This window comes from Capricornis sumatraensis, chromosome 6 (genome assembly GCF_032405125.1).
Source record: "Capricornis sumatraensis isolate serow.1 chromosome 6, serow.2, whole genome shotgun sequence".
Taxonomy (NCBI): Eukaryota; Metazoa; Chordata; class Mammalia; order Artiodactyla; family Bovidae; genus Capricornis; species Capricornis sumatraensis.
The window spans coordinates 109,851,368-109,867,131 of NC_091074.1; the positions used below are offsets into that span (position 1 = coordinate 109,851,368).

The following is a 15,764-nucleotide window of genomic DNA, read 5'->3' on the forward strand; positions in this document are numbered from 1 at the left end:
AGCTTGCACCCACATAAAAGCTGCATTTAAAGAATAAATTGGTATATAGTTTTAATTAATTTTTTAAACTTTATTTAGGTTGTGTTTGGTCTTAGTTGTAGCACATGGGCTCTTTGTTATGATATGTGGAATCTTAGTTCCCTGACTAAGGATTAAATCCAGGCCCCCTATATTGGGAGCATGAAGTCTTCACCACTGGAGCACCAGGGAAGTCCCTTTTTTAAGATTAGTTTTTGTTGGAGTATAGTTGGCTTTACACTGTTGTGTTAGTTTCTAAAAGGTACATATTTTGCGAAAAGAGCAAGGTTGAGCTAATATGGCTGTGGCTTGAGAAAGATTAAAACAGATCCAGGAACACTCATTATAGGCTGTGATAGCCTAACCCAATAGATAACATCCATAGGCTTTTAGACACAGTTGGCAGTGATATTTGGAATTCAAAAGAAATTGGTTACAGGTAAGACCAAAAGATCTTGGGCATCAGACTATTTGTTTTTCCTATACATACACATCTATGATAAAGTTTAGGTACGACAAAATAATAAAAGGGGTTATTACAGTGTAATAAAAATTTTGTGAATGTGGCTTCTCTCACAAAATGTCTTGTAATACTGTACTCATTCTTTTTATCATGATGATGATGATCTGACCATGTGGCTCACAGGCTCGGGTTTTGTGGTGATGAGATTAGTTTCCGGGTTGTCTCTGGCCAGTCATTCTGACTCAGGGTTCTTCTGAGGGTGTGCGCATCACTCAGCCAAAATGAATTCCAGCACGAAGGATTCTGGGAGGTTGGGAGGACATTTGGACTGGCGTCTCCTGTCTCCTTTTGACCTTTACTGAATTTTTCTGCTTGGTGGTATCTTGTTAGTATCTTGGTCTTTACCAGGACCTCCTGTTGCAAAACAGTTCATCCAGATGGTTACTGTGGTACCAGGGTGGGTAGTTTTGATTAGTGGTTCCTCTAACAAAAATGATAAAATGCCTACTATGTAATGTAGTGTAATGAAGGACATAGGCAATGTGACAAAGCATTTAGGCTGCTATTAACCTTTGGACACTGTCAGAAGAAGGGTCATCTGCTTTGGATGTTCTTGGATCATTGAACTATGACAGTGTTGTGTGGTGGATGTCAGGAGCAGAAGGTATTGATGGTTGGGGATCTCCAGCAGGGCACAGCAAGATGATGTGAGATTTCATCATGCTATTGAGAATAGCATGCAATTTAAAAACTTATGAATTGCTTATTTCTGGAATTTTACACTTAATTTTTGGGCTGTAGTTGACAGTTATTAAACTGCACAAAGCAAAACCATGGGTAAGTGGCGTGAGTACTAAAGTGTAGGTAGCTCTGGAAATCAATTTCTCCCCTTCCTCAGAATTTTTAAAATTGTTTTAGGGTATTTCTGTGCTAGGGATCAGTCTGTGGTGAAAGCCTCAACTTTTCTCAGGTCTTTTCTGAGCCCATCTTTTCCTGGGCAGAGGCAGTGGCTTTCCAAATTCTCACATACAGGCTTTTTGTTTCCTTTTTGTTGTTAGTCGCTAAGTCATGTCTGATTCTTTGTGACCCCATGAGCTGTGGCAGAAAGTGAAGAGGAACTAAAAAGCCTCTTGATGAAAGTGAAAGTGGAGAGTGAAAAAGTTGGCTTAAAGCTCAACATTCAGAAAACTAAGATCATGGCATCCGGTCCCATCACTTCATGGGAAATAGATGAGGAAACAGTGGAAACAATGTCAGACTTTATTTTGGGGGGCTCCAAAATCACTGCAGATGGTGATTGCAGCCATGAAATTAAAAGACGCTTACTCCTTGGAAGAAAAGTTATGACCAACCTAGATAGCATATTGAAGAGCAGAGACATTGCTTTGCCAACAAAGGTCATTCTAGTCAAGGCTATGGTTTTTCCTGTGGTCATGTATGGATGTGAGAGTTGGACTGTGAAGAAAGGTGAGCGCCGAAGAACTGATGCTTTTGAACTGTGGTGTTGGGACTCTTGAGAGTCCCTTGGACTGCAAGGAGATCCAACCAGTCCATTCTGAAGGAGATCAGCCCTGGGATTTCTTTGGAAGGAATGATGCTAAAGCTGAAACTCCATTACTTTGACCACCTCATGCAAAGAGTTGACTCATTGGAAAAGACTTTGATGCTGGGAGGGATTGGGGGCAGGAGGAGAAGGGGACGACCGAGGATGAGATGGCTGGCTGAGATCACTGACTTGATGGACGTGAGTTTGAGTGAACTCCGGGAGTTGGTGATGGACAGGGAGGCCTAGTGTGCTGTGATTCATGGGGTCTCAAAGAGTTGGACAGTACTGAGCAACTGAACTGAGCTGAACTGCAGCACACCAGGCTCTGCTCTCCTCCCTGAGTTTGCTCAAATTCATGTCCATTGTGTCAGTGATGCCATCCAACTGTCATCCTCTGCTGCCCTGTTCTCTTTGCCTAGCATCAGGGTCTTTTCCAGTGAGTCAGCTCTTCGCATTAGGTGGCCATAGTATCGGAGCTTCAGCATCAGTCCCAAAACCGGGTGTTTTGTTGTCCATTTAAATCCCCTGGGAATCACTTTAAGGCAGTGGGGTGGGGGTGGAAGAGTGGCCATTCACCTATGTATCTTATCTTTCTTTATGATCAGAAGCAATCATCCACAATCAGGACCTCAGACTCGTATTTGGAGGAAAAGGTCTTTATTGCCCATCTTGGTTCCAGCAAGTCCAAGTAGGAATGTTTGGGCTGGCTGATTGTGGGGTAGTAGCTGCTACTGAAAGGCTGAAATACTCTGCTATTAGTTTCGGTTTACCAGTTAAGGTTTCCTCTGGACATTGAAATCCTTCAAACAGAGCCTTGCATTCCAGAGTAGCTCACTTTATGTACTTCTGTCAGTGCAGTTGTCTAGATAGAGATGGATTCCTGGCACTTCTTACTGTTCCATCTTCCCTGACATCACTCCCTCCATGTCTTTGATTTTTATCCTGCTCTCTGAAAGTTGTCAACTTTTATCTTCCAACTTTACAGCTAAATGTTTTGAGTGTTTCGTTTCTGTTGTCATTTTTATGTTTCCAAGTACATTTTTGACTCTGCTTATTTTTTTTTTAATCATACTCTGTTTCATAGGTGAAATACTCATTTCTCTGAGGATGCTAATATGGTATCTTAGTGTTACTCAGCTCCCTGCATTATCTTTCCTCTGAGTAATTTTTATCTGTTTTTCTCTTTCACCTTGGAGGCTTTCCTCAGATCTCTGGTTATCTTTTGACTATTCATATTTAAGAACAGGGCCCTAAAAAGCCACAGGGAAGGTGTTTCAGTTCCTGCAGCACACTGTCCACTAATTATAGAATGTGAGCCACATAATAATATCAGATTTTTTTCAGGGAAGGCTTTATTGGGGCGCCTGTTGCTGCAGGGGGGGTTTGAGAACAAACAACAGGTTTCCTTGCTTGCTCACTCCCCTGAGGAGGTAAGCTTCTTATATGGGGTGAGGGTAGGGGTGTCCAGGGGTCAGGCCAGAGGGGTGGGTTATGTGGTTTCCCAACCCCTTAGGTAGTGTTATGTGCAGAGGGCATGCACAGCATGCTGCTTTTGCTCTGGGCTCTTCAGAAGTGGCAGATGGCTCTTTTGATCTCTTTGTATCTTTTGTCCAAAATTTGCCCTAACTGCACATTTCAGATTTTGTAGTAGCCACTTTAAAAATGTAGGAGAAGACAGGTGAATAATATATTTTGTTTCACCCAGTATATCCATAATCTTACATTAACATATAGTCAGTATAAAAACTTATTGGTGAGCTGTTCTATATTATTTTTTGTGCTGTGTCCAAAACCCATGTGTTACAGTTGCAGCATATCTTAATTCATACTCTATCCATATTAATAAAACTTAGAGTTGAAAAGTAGATGCACATAGTTCTTCCAAATGTTCTTTGTTATTAGTCTATAGATATACCTAAAGTTTTTAAGTGCTAGAAAATTATTTTCCTTCGATATTTGCATCCACATTGACAAGACTCCATCTTTTATTAGAAGAATTGATGTGGTTTTAAATAAGGGTATCAATTTCAAAGCAGTATCTGTTTAAATCAACTCTTCTGTCAATTCTGTTATTAACATCACATTCAATTAAGTATTACATAACTGGAAACAAAATTAAATTTATCACTATCAACCATTCTTCACATTTTTCTTAGGTTTTGCAGCCAAATTATACAGTGCTGTTGATTACTTTGAAAATCTGCAGGTTGACTCATACTAGAAAAGTATGTAAAGTAATTATTTTTTGTTCATATTATGAAATGTTTCAATTTTCACCAATTTTTCTCATCCAAGTAGGTCACAAGTTTTTCCCATTCTAAGGAGCTGGAAATTTAGCTCATTCATATTTAGTGTGATCCAGCCACTTTTTGTCTTTGATTATTGAATATTTTGCAAGCATTCCTTTTCATTCAGGAAGATCTTAAATTGAAATTCCCAGTAGAGGAATTTTTGTAAAATTCTTTTATAACTCAACCAAGGAACATTGGTAAAGAACACAAAATCATTAAAACATTATTTTCAACATTTTCATAAACTAGCAGTGATTACATCATTTCACATATGTACTGAAGAATTTTAACATCTATTCATGACTCCTGAAGTCTGCTTTGGAAAACTGAACAGATATTTTCAGTAGCTATCATATAGTGAAACAAAGCAGTGAGCGGAAATATTATTCTCTTGCTTTAGAATTCCAATATATTTATCTTTGGACCTAATATAATTTCAGTCTTGTCTTTATGAAAGAAACTAATTTTTATGTCTTGCTGAAATTTTTCTTTGTCAGGTTTAAAATGTCAAAAAACATGTCATGAGTTTGAGTTTTTAGGCAATGAATTGACATTTCTTTGTAAATTTGGATGATGAGACAGAATGTACTCAAAGTTTTCAATTGGCAGTGTCTTATATTACACACCTAAAGCTAAGTACTTGAAAGTTTTCTAATTTTGAACCAATTGATCTTTGATATTACGAGAAGCTTCTTGTATTCTAGGAGCAAAATTAAAGGGTTAGTTAAAAATGTCAATTTTTACATGTCCTTTTAAGTCTTCCTCATAATTTTCTAGTTAGATTACCATAACTAAAATGGTAATTTCTTCTGTCTTCTCTCCATCTGAGATTTGTGTGTGTGTGCACACGCATGTGCACAAGTATTCAAACTGTTTTATAGTTTGCCAAGCATAAGCTCAAAATCCTGTTAAAAATTGTTTTATTGTTTTGATGGTAATGTAATTTTTGTTTCATAAGACTTCATGGATTTTTCTTTTACTATTAGGAAAATACTTATTACTAGAGCGTTGCTAAAAAAATGGCATAAAATTAGCTGCTGTCGTATGTAGTATCTACTGTATTGAACACTTGTGTACAACAAACAGCCTTCTCATTTTGCTGTGCCTGCAGTGAGTTGCAGTTGCTACTCCTCATTGAATGTGCGCTGTACCTTGCACTCTGGTTTTCTTTGCTGTACTAGTTGTGGTACTAGCTTCTGTATTGCACTGAATTCTGCCTCAGTAATATGCCTTCATTAAAATTAAATATTTTTCCATGTTTTTTTAATCTAGGAAATAATTTTATTATATTGCAATGAAAATAATAACTATCTCAATGTATGACTATGGTTTACGTATAGGTGTCGCTGTAACTTGTGCTGTATGCATAGGTGTTCTCTCACTTGTACTATCTGCATAAAATATCCAAGTAAACACTTTTGTGATGTTACTTCAGTGCATAGAAAAAAATCATGTGTACTGAGTCAAGTCTGTTGATATTAGATTGGTGGAGTGTTCATCTGTGATACTAGACATTATGCACGTTCCTATACAAACGTTACAGTACAACAGCAATGTCCTATGCTGTGCAACAGTCAAAGTGAATTGTAGTTCTACCAAAACAATAAAGTTGTGTTTAATGGAAAAATATTCACTCTGCCTCTGTTTTTTAAACCTTGAAATATGGCACTGTGCATATTTCAGGAACACAGTGGCCACCACCCTGAATAGTACAGAGTTGGAGAATGCAGTGCTTACCATGCAGAGCCCAACAGATCAGAGTGATGTAACTCAGTAAAAGTTTATTTCCCAGTCGGGCCTCAACAGTTTCTTTCCAACATTTGCTAGTTATGCCATCTGGAACATACAGCCTCCAAGGTCTCAGAGGTAAGGAAAGCAAGACCTGGAACATTATACAAAGTTTTCAAACACTGGCCTGAACAGAGCTTAGAACCATGGGTCCCAGTTTGGTGCCAAGGTGTCCCCAGAGCACTGTAGAGAATTCATAAGGGCTGCCTGAAAGTAAAAGTGTTAGTCACTCAGTTGTGTCCAATTCTTTGTGACCCCATGGACTGTCACCCACCAAGCTCCTCTGTGAGAGTTCCCATATAAGAATACTGGAGTTGGTTGCCATTCCCTTCTCCAGGGGGATCTTCCCAACCCAGGGATTGAACCTAGGTCTCCTGTACTGCAGGCGGATTCTTAACCATCTGAGCCATCAGGGAAGCCCAGGATATTTTAAATTTTAGGGAAATGTGTGTGTATACACATACACACACACATACACACATATACTTGACATCAGGTTTCTGATCTAGTATCATCAGTCTGTCATAACAATAAAAACATTGAGCATAAAAAACCAAAAAACCCTTTGAGATGCAACAGAGACCTCAGGTCATGGGGTAAACTGCTACCCCAAGTTGGGAGAGTCAGATACCGAGTCACAAACTACTGGGATCAAAGCCCTAAAGTAAAACCCTCCACGGGACCCAGAGTGGGCTCAGGAACCTTCACCTGGAGGGAGCATGTTTGCTGGAGGCTCTGTATAGACAAGTTGGAGATGGAAAAACATGAGGGGGCACCCGGTATTAGGGGTGACACCTCTCATATATATGTTTTATTTATCCCATGTGGGAAGACACAAAAAGGCAGAACTTTTTAAATTGTATTTGTAAATATTGAATAAGTAATTTCATTAGATTCAGAATTCAGAAAGTTCCAAAGGGCATATATTATAGTTTCTCTCTTATTCCCATCCTTTAAGCACACCTCACTTGTCTTCCTGGGGATGAACCATATAATCGTATTTATTACCTCTCACCAGAGGTTTTATACATCCACACACACACACACACACACACACACACACACACTTTTTTCTCTTGTTTTTTCGTGTACTACAATTTAATCCCTCCTCTATTTGGTGGCGGAATCGGTTAACAGAATTGACATTTTCCTGATAACCGTTGAGTCCAAGAACTAGGTAACCTTTCCATGTTCAGTCTTTTATGTTCCTCAGTGATGTTTTAAAACTTTGATCAGAATAATCTCACATTTTCGTAGGCTTATAAAGATTCCTATGTGTTACTGTTTTTGTAGCTGCTGTGAGTGATAGATTCCTTTCTTGGTCTGTCATGTTAGACCCACCTGTGGAGGACCAGTGGAAGCTGCCCTGAGACCCTTGTGCATCAGCAATGATTATTTCTCCTTGTGTAACCATCAGCCATAGCAGTAGTAATCTTGACTTCCAATTCACAAATTTCTGCAGGGAGGTACTTATTGAGTACCTAATATGCCACGCATTATGCAGGTGGTCTAAATAAATGTATGATATGTATGTGACGCAGACACTTTTGTCTGCACTTCACAGATGAAAAATCAGAAGTTTATGGTTACGAAAGCAGGAAACTTCTGGACTCCAAAGCCATTATTTTCTATCATACTCCAGAAGGAACTACAGCAGGCAGTTAAGTTCAACTGGCCATTGTTCAGTATGCAAATTTCATTCTCTGTTGCTAATTATATACCACTTCAATGTATTTTATTAGGTAGATCAATCACATTACAATTATGGATTTTTAGATCATGAAAACAACGCAGATTTTACTAAATGATTAAAAAGAAGCTAATCATCCAAATGATTTCTAGATTCCACTAGTCACTTTTGTTCATGCATTATGAAGTTAGTATATATTTAACTAAATGATTAAAAAGAAACCAATCATCTAGGTGATTTCTGGATTCTATGTGTCATTTTTGTTCATGCTTTCACTATTGCCTTCCCCAGATTCTCTCCTTTTAGCAGTCCCATAAATGCAGCTGGCATGTTTTCAAATCCTTCAGTGATGTGTTCATGGTACTGGAGTTTACCCTGTATCAAAACAATAACATATAAATAGATTAGTTTCATATTCTAAATGATACACTCTTCTCATCCTAGCACCAAATTAATGAGTACATCACAGGAAACTTGGAACTAGGAAGAGGAGAGCCTGTCCTCTTTGAATTTACAGTCATTTGGGGGGGCATGATCCACATACATAGTGTATATAACAGATTATGCATAATAGCTTATAAGAGGCATCAGGTCACAGTAAATAGAAAAAAGTCACAAGGAAGCAGTTAACCAATTTCTAGGTAAATTGAACAGAAAAGTTTAATAATGATCTCAGAAGAGGTGGAAGCAGGAGTAGGGGACACCCTTCCAGGGTATCATCTATGTTCGTCACTCCAGTACCCAATGCTGTAGCATCTTTACCACTGTCTGACCCCTGAAGACACAGAACCTGTTCAGGAAATGCGAATACCATGACAGTCTAATAAGCTGTCTTTCCTTCAAGCCAAGATTTGTTCAGTACGTGTTCAACATTCATTTAGCAGTGTGGGAGTGAAGAGTTCATTTAGTGAAGAAGGATTTTCATTTATCCTTCTATAAGGCACAGTCTCCTAAATGGACCTAACTCACATTTTCACATTTTAAGGGGGTCTTATATGGGGACCTAAGTTACCTGATAACATTTTCCCCTGATGTATCCCAGTGATGGTTTAGCATCCTTTATGGATTTATGGAATAACTTACTTATTTGCTTGAGGTCCCTCAATTAGTATGTAGGCAAGCTGGGATTTGAATCCCTAACTAGAAAACCCTAGCTCATTCATGTACTTGAGGACCAAAGAACCTGGAAAGGGTCAAAAGCTATAATCAGACATTTAGAGGTTAAAAGTAGAGGGTGAGGGACTTCCTTAGTGGTCCAGTGGTTAAGACTCCACATTTCCAATGCAGGGGGCATGGGTAAAATCCCTGGTCAAGGAACAAGATCCCACATGCCATGAGGTGCAGCCATAAGACAAAAAAGCAGAGGATGAACACTAATATAAAATGTTAATGATATGGGAAATTAGGATATAGAATACAGGGTATATGGAAAGTCTCTGTACTCTCTTTGGAATTTTTCTTTATTCTAACGTAAAGAATAGTTTACTATTCTGTATTACTACTGTAACACAAAAGGGGGGAAGGAGAAGAAAAATAAGTAGATGAGAGAGAATGACAATTCGCTAGTTACTTAGAACAAAATTAGAAGTAGGTTCACTCCATTAGAAAAAAGTGTTAGGGACACTGGCACAGTGGTGTCTGTTGTTAGCTGTGATCATATTTGATTTCACCAACAGAGACAAAGAGGCTACACACTGGGAACTCTAAAAGCATCGTTCTCTTCCCAGCTCCCTGTAAAGAGCCCAGCCCAGCACTCCAAGAGTGTTAGACTGAGAGAGATGCCAAGCTCCAGGGGCTGCCAGAGGAGCAGTCTATTTCTTTAATTTGGAGACAGTCATAAAGCCAGAAGTTAGAAAATGTGGGACCACTTTTCTCCTTGGAAATGAAAATAATGCACCTTGGTATTCAGATTTCTGTTGACTAAAGCTCCACGTGGTGTAAGGTGTGGAAATGATCACCACATAGGACAATGGGGCTGGCTTCCTCCTCTGGATCTATGAGGTGTGACTATGAGAAGACTGCATTCTAGGACCTGGAAGAGCTGTGGCCCAAATACATGCCCCTGCAATGCTCATTCACTCAATAGTATTCATCTAGTGCCTATATTGATTCAGAATATTCTAGGTGCTGGGGATACATCAGAAATCAGAATGTATGAACACTGATGCCCTCATGGAGGTTACATTCTCATGGAAGGGAGATGGGCAATAGATATAATAAATGAGTTATAGTATATATTATGTCAAAAGATGATAATTGCTATGGATCAAAGTAAGATAAGGAGGATCAATGAGTGAAGGTGGATTGGAATTTAAAAATAGGGTCATTTTCAAAGCTGTCTCATTCAGAAGACAGTTTTCAGCAAAAACTTGAAGGTGTGTGTGAGAGAGAATTGAATAAGCAATTACAGAGATGTGGAGGAGTGTGGGATGAACAAAAAGAAATGAAATTAGAGAGCTAATAGAGACCAGACAGTATCCAGCCTTGCAGGGTTTATTCTAAGAGAAATGGAGAGCTTTGTAGGGTTTTGAACATAAGAATGATTTGGTGTGAAGCTCACTCTGGCTACTCTGTTGGGAATTGCCTGCAGGGTGAAAAAGTGAAAAAGCTGAATAGAGGCCACCGCAACATCTGGGCTAGACAAGATAGTGATCTAGAAGGATGGTGGGAGTGGAGGAGAGGGAACTGGGCAGATTCTGAATGTATTTCCAAACTCAGGACACCAGAATTTCCTGACAGATTAGACATGTGTATGAGAGAAAGAAAGGAGTCAGAGATGATTTCAAGGTTTTCGAAATGAGCAACGGAAAGGATCACCATAACTAAGATGGTGAAGTCTGTACATAGAAAGCAAGTTTGGCAGGAAAAATCAAGACATATTTGGTTTTTAATACATTAAGACAGAGATGAAGAAGTGTGCTACACACCCAAGTGCAGCTATTGAATGGTCCAGAGATCAGAGAAGAGATCTCGACTGGAGACAGATAGTTGGGAGCGATCAGCATTTTGGTGATATTTAAGGCCAAAATCCTGGATGAGATAACTAAGGGCTGAAGAGAGTGTGGACAGAGGTGAAAAGAGGCCCAGGGACCATGTATTGGAAAGCTCTGTTATTAATTTAGAGAGAAGAAAAGAAGCTAATAGAGGAGTCTGAGAAGGACCAATACAGTGAGGAAAACCAAGAGCCGAGGGAAGCAAGGAGAGAGAGTGATGCCCTCTGTCACCACTCCCTACAGCCAAGTGATGCTAAGAACTGACCACGGGAGTTTACATGTGAGGGGCATTGGCAACCTTGACAAAAGCAGTGCTGGTGGGATGGCAACAGTGCAAAACCCGACAGGCATGTTTAAGAAAGAGTGAAGAGGGACTTCCCTGGAGGACCAATGGTTAAGACGTCGCCTGCCAGTGCAAGCGATGCTGGTTTGATCCCTGGTTGGGGAGTTAAGATTCCACATGGCTCTCAGCCAAAAAAACAAAAAACAAAAAACCCCAGTATATTAAAAAAGAAAAAGCAATATTGTAACAAATTCAATACAGACTTTAAAAACAGCCCACATCAAAAAAAAAATTTTTTTTTTTAAATGGAGAGGAACTAGAGACAGTGCAAACAAGACTTCCAGGTGTTTCGTTATAAAAGGGGGAGAGTGCAATGAACCCATATTCACAGTGGAAGTGAAATCTGAAACCCCCACAGGGAAGGGCATCTGGTGTCACAGTGGCTCCGGGGCCCCTCACCTCTGAGACCCACTTCAGCAAGTCTCTCACAGCCTTCTGGCGGACTTCTCCTTGCCAGCGGTAGACGTTGAAGCCTTGCAAGTGGAGTTCCTTAATGATGATGCTTTCCGGGGATGGGCCTGTGAAGAGGAGGGCACGTTTGAGCCGCAGGATGCAGGGAGGTGGCCATGATGAAAATGCGCATGGTACAAGGCATGTCAGCATTCCCCTAGTGCTCTCCTGCCCGTGTCCTCCACTCTTCCCGACCCACAGGGCTGCCCCCAAATCAACATGCACTCTGTGCAGGCAGAGTAACTACCCCAAGACGTCCATGTCCTAGTTCCCAGAGCCTTTACTATGTGATCTTACATGGCAAAAGGGACTCTGCAGACAGGACCAAGTGAAGAATCTTTAGATGGCGAAATTATTCTGTATTACATAGGTGGGCTCACATGAGTCCTTGTAAGGAAGAAAGGCATACAGGAAAATTAGAATCGAGAAAAAAAATATGTGATGATGGAAGCAGGGATCATAGAGACGGAGGGAGATTTGAAGAATCAGTGCTGCTGGCTTTGAAGATGGAAGAAGGGACCATGAGCTAAGAGATGCAGGTGGCCTCGAGAAAAAAAGGCAAGGAATCTGAGCCTTCAGAAGGAAAGTAGCCCTGCTAACCCATTTTGAGCTCTAGAACTGTAAGAATAAATTTGTGTTGTTTCAAGTCATTAAGTTTGTGGTAATAGACAGGACTGAGCACAACTCACAGCTGGAAGACTCGCCCCAGCTATATTTCTCTTGGGTTAAGGAGTGGAATCCTCATCTCCTCATCTTGGAAGAGGATGAAATACTATTCCTGGGATTGTCCACGCTACTGGGGATGTCGTTTCTTTATTGTGAGCAGAAAACAAATATGGCATGAAAGCTGGTGGAAACAATTACTTGTCTCTGAGCTCCCCTAATAGTGAAACGTGTTAGAGTTCCTAGAGATCACCGGCAGGCAGAATGTCACCTGCTTAAAGTGGAATGGACAACACCAGCTGACATCTCACAACCTGTCTGAGCAGCTGAATTTCAAAAAGGCTAGATCAAGTTACTGTATCCAAAATATTTGGCTGTGGTCAGGAAAATGCACCCTGGAGCTCTGCTCAATTGGCAGGAGAAGGATTCCCCAGGATTCTAGCTTAGCATCAGTTAGAAAAATATGGAGGAAAAAAAGTCCCTAATAAGATTCCCCAGTGCACTTGGAGTGTCCTCTTTGACCTTTCACAACCCAACAGGGAATCTACAAGTGATTCTTCCTCAGCCCCTTCGACTCCTACCCACCTGTCTCAGTGCAGCTGAGGTGCTAACTAGCACAGCTAGTTTCTTCCTCACGAGTAAAGCCCATCATAGAAAGAATAACCCATTTATTTATGGTTGTCAGGATCCTGAAGGTGATCTGGATGATTCCTTTTTGTTTTTCTCCTTTTTTTTTTTTTTTTGTGACCAGGTAAATCTGTAATCTCTTCAACAGCACAAAACCCTTGTAGCAGAAAGGGGTTCTGTATGAGGAATTCAGAAGATCAGCCTTTGTTTTGAGGCTGTCACTAATGCTTCCCTTGTGGCTCAGCTGGTAAAGAATCCACCTGCAATGCGGGAGCCCTGGGTTTGATCCCTGGGTTGGAAAGATCCCCTGGAGAAGGGAACAGGTACCACTCCAGTATTCTGGCCTGGAGAATTCCATGGACTCTGTAGTCCATGGGGTCACAACTGTTGGGACCGGACCTGAGCCATGACAGGCTCAACAGGCCACACTAGGCCTAAGCCTCAGGTTCTTGTAAGCATGAGTCATAATTCTAGGAAGCCCCACCAAGGTCCCTGATGACAACAAGGTCCCCGATGACGCCAAGGTCCCCGATGACGCCAAGGTTAAGTCAATCACCACGATGACCCAAGGTTGAGTCAATCACCACACGCCAACTACACTATTGCTGAGACAAAAGACCGCCTGTATATAAGCAGCTCTGATTCAGAGCTCGGGGCTCTCGTCAAGACTCCACTGCGCTGGATGAGACTTGAGCCCTAGCTCGAGCTAGCAATAAACCCCTTTATGCTTTTGCATTGGTGTGGACGTCTTATTCTCTCAGTTTTGGGGACTCAGACACTGGGCATAACAACAACGAGTTGGATGCAACTAAGTGACTTTCACTTTCTGTCACTAATAGGAAAGAGTCTCTGGTCCTTTTGCCCATTCATCTCCCCACCTTCAATAAGAGACCTGGGCCTGGAGGTGAGAGGGGGAGGTCTCAGCATAAGAGTGGAGAAGCAGGAGTAGAGGGCATGGCAGGGCAGAGGAGAAGCAAAACAAGGACATTCTAGGAATGCAGAGAAAGGACACTCCTTTCCCTTTTAGCGGAAAGTGTCAGTGTGGTGAGGCTTGGCTGTTCTGCTGCTCCAGGAAGCTTTGCCCACTACTGTCTAAAGGAAATGGCAGCCCGTTTCCCCTGTACCCACATCAAGTCTACCCATCCCCAAACCTCCAGCACATCCCCAGTATCCTGAAGACCTCTAATATTTTACCCGTCAGACCAATGTGTTCTATCTCCAAATGAAATCATGACTTTTTACAACTTTGTAGAGAACAGTAGGTAAAAAAACTAAAACTTTTAATAACTCTGTTTCATCCATATTTTCAGATCCTGTTCTTTCTCTATGTCAAAATCCAATATAAGCTGACTTAGCCCAAACATACACAATTACATATTTTTAGTTAATACCATTTAATCAAGAATATTAGGAAATCTTTTAAAATATTTCAATAGTCACTGGCCTGTACCATATCTGTGAATCATCTCTCCCTCCCATCTTTCTACACCTCTGATTGTGTGCATGAACTCATTACCTGGGGGAAGTGGGCCGGTTCTGTTGTATACAGAGATGGCCCCACATATAGCAATTCTTCCAAATTTCTTCATCTGGGTGATAACAGCATTGGAAAACTCTCCACCCACCTAGCAGACAGGGAAACAAAAACCAAAACCTTTAAATAAACCCTACCAGGTTCAGAGGAATCATTAAGTCACAATCATCATTTCACAATACTTGTTTTAGCAGCAATAACACTTATTAAGTTAGTACGGCAGGGCTGAAAACTGAATTTAGAAAAAGACTTTTTAGAAACTGGGCATTTTTATTTGACTGTAGGAACATAACTTATACATTTTGCTTTATTATATTTTGGGGTTTTCTTATCAGTTGAATAATCTCATTTTCCTTATCCAGAAGTATGGGAAAATAACTCAGAAGCCATATAAAGAACAAAGTTGGAGGACTCATAATTTCCGATCTCAAAATGTACTACAAAGCTATATTAATCAAGACAGGGTGAGAACAGAAACAGCTCAACAGTACTAAACTGAAAGTGCAAAAGTGAGCCCTCACATTTGTTGTCAATTGATTTCTGAGAAGAGCGCCAAAATAACTCAACAGGAGAAAAAACATCTTTTTAACAAATGGTGCAGAACAACTGTAGGCATCTACAAAGAAAAGAATTAAATCGGACTTCTTCCTTACAGGATACACAAAAAGTAACTTAAAATGTGTTATAGGCCTAAATGTAACAGCTAAAATGATTAAGCTCTTAGGTAAAAAAAAAAACATGAGTAAACCCTTTGTGACCTTGGATAAGGCGAAGCCTTCTTAAACATGACACCAAAAGCCCAAGCAACAGAATTTGGACGTCATCAAAATTTAAATACTTTTGTGCTTTCAGGACACCATCAAGAAAGTAAAAGAAAAAAAAAACAACAACTTAAAAGCAACTTACAGAATAAGAGAAAATATTTGCAAACCATATACAGGAGGTATTTTAATTAAAAATATACTAATATATTCCATATTTGAGAGTTGGATTACTTGCTTAAATTTATTTATAACTCCAGAATCAATATTCAGAGCTTTCTCTGGTCATTCACAGACATAGTTCCCAGCTAAGGTCAAAAAAGTCCAAGGGTCTGCTTTCTTTTTTCAACTCTCATGCAGAGATTATCGGAAGATGCAGACAGTAGGGGGCAGTGTTGAGTGGTTCAAGAAGCTCCAGTTCTGGGGCCGGTTGGATGGGGTATGAATCTCAGCTGTGGGAGGATTAGTTGTGGCAGAGACTCAGACAAGTTACTTAACACTTTTTAACCTCACTTAAAAAAAAAAAAGAAAGAAAGAAAACAGAAGCTACGAGAAGTACTTAAGATTATAATCCATGTAAGATACGTGCATGTATGT

General features: G+C 40.3%; 1 protein-coding gene across 2 annotated transcripts in view; it reads right to left on the bottom strand.

Moving 5' to 3' along the window:
* Positions 1-7,796: 7,796 nt before the first annotated feature.
* The window catches only part of PTGR1 (prostaglandin reductase 1), a 31,680-nt gene continuing 23,712 nt past the window's right edge, over positions 7,797-15,764 (bottom strand). For both annotated transcript variants that reach the window (XM_068974102.1, XM_068974103.1), the window contains 3 exons: positions 14,389-14,497; positions 11,532-11,650; positions 7,797-8,171 (listed from right to left, as the gene is read on the bottom strand). In XM_068974102.1, coding sequence (XP_068830203.1) covers positions 8,061-8,171; positions 11,532-11,650; positions 14,389-14,497 — 339 coding nt within the window. In that variant the 3' untranslated portion in view covers positions 7,797-8,060. The remainder of the gene's footprint in view (positions 8,172-11,531; positions 11,651-14,388; positions 14,498-15,764) is intronic.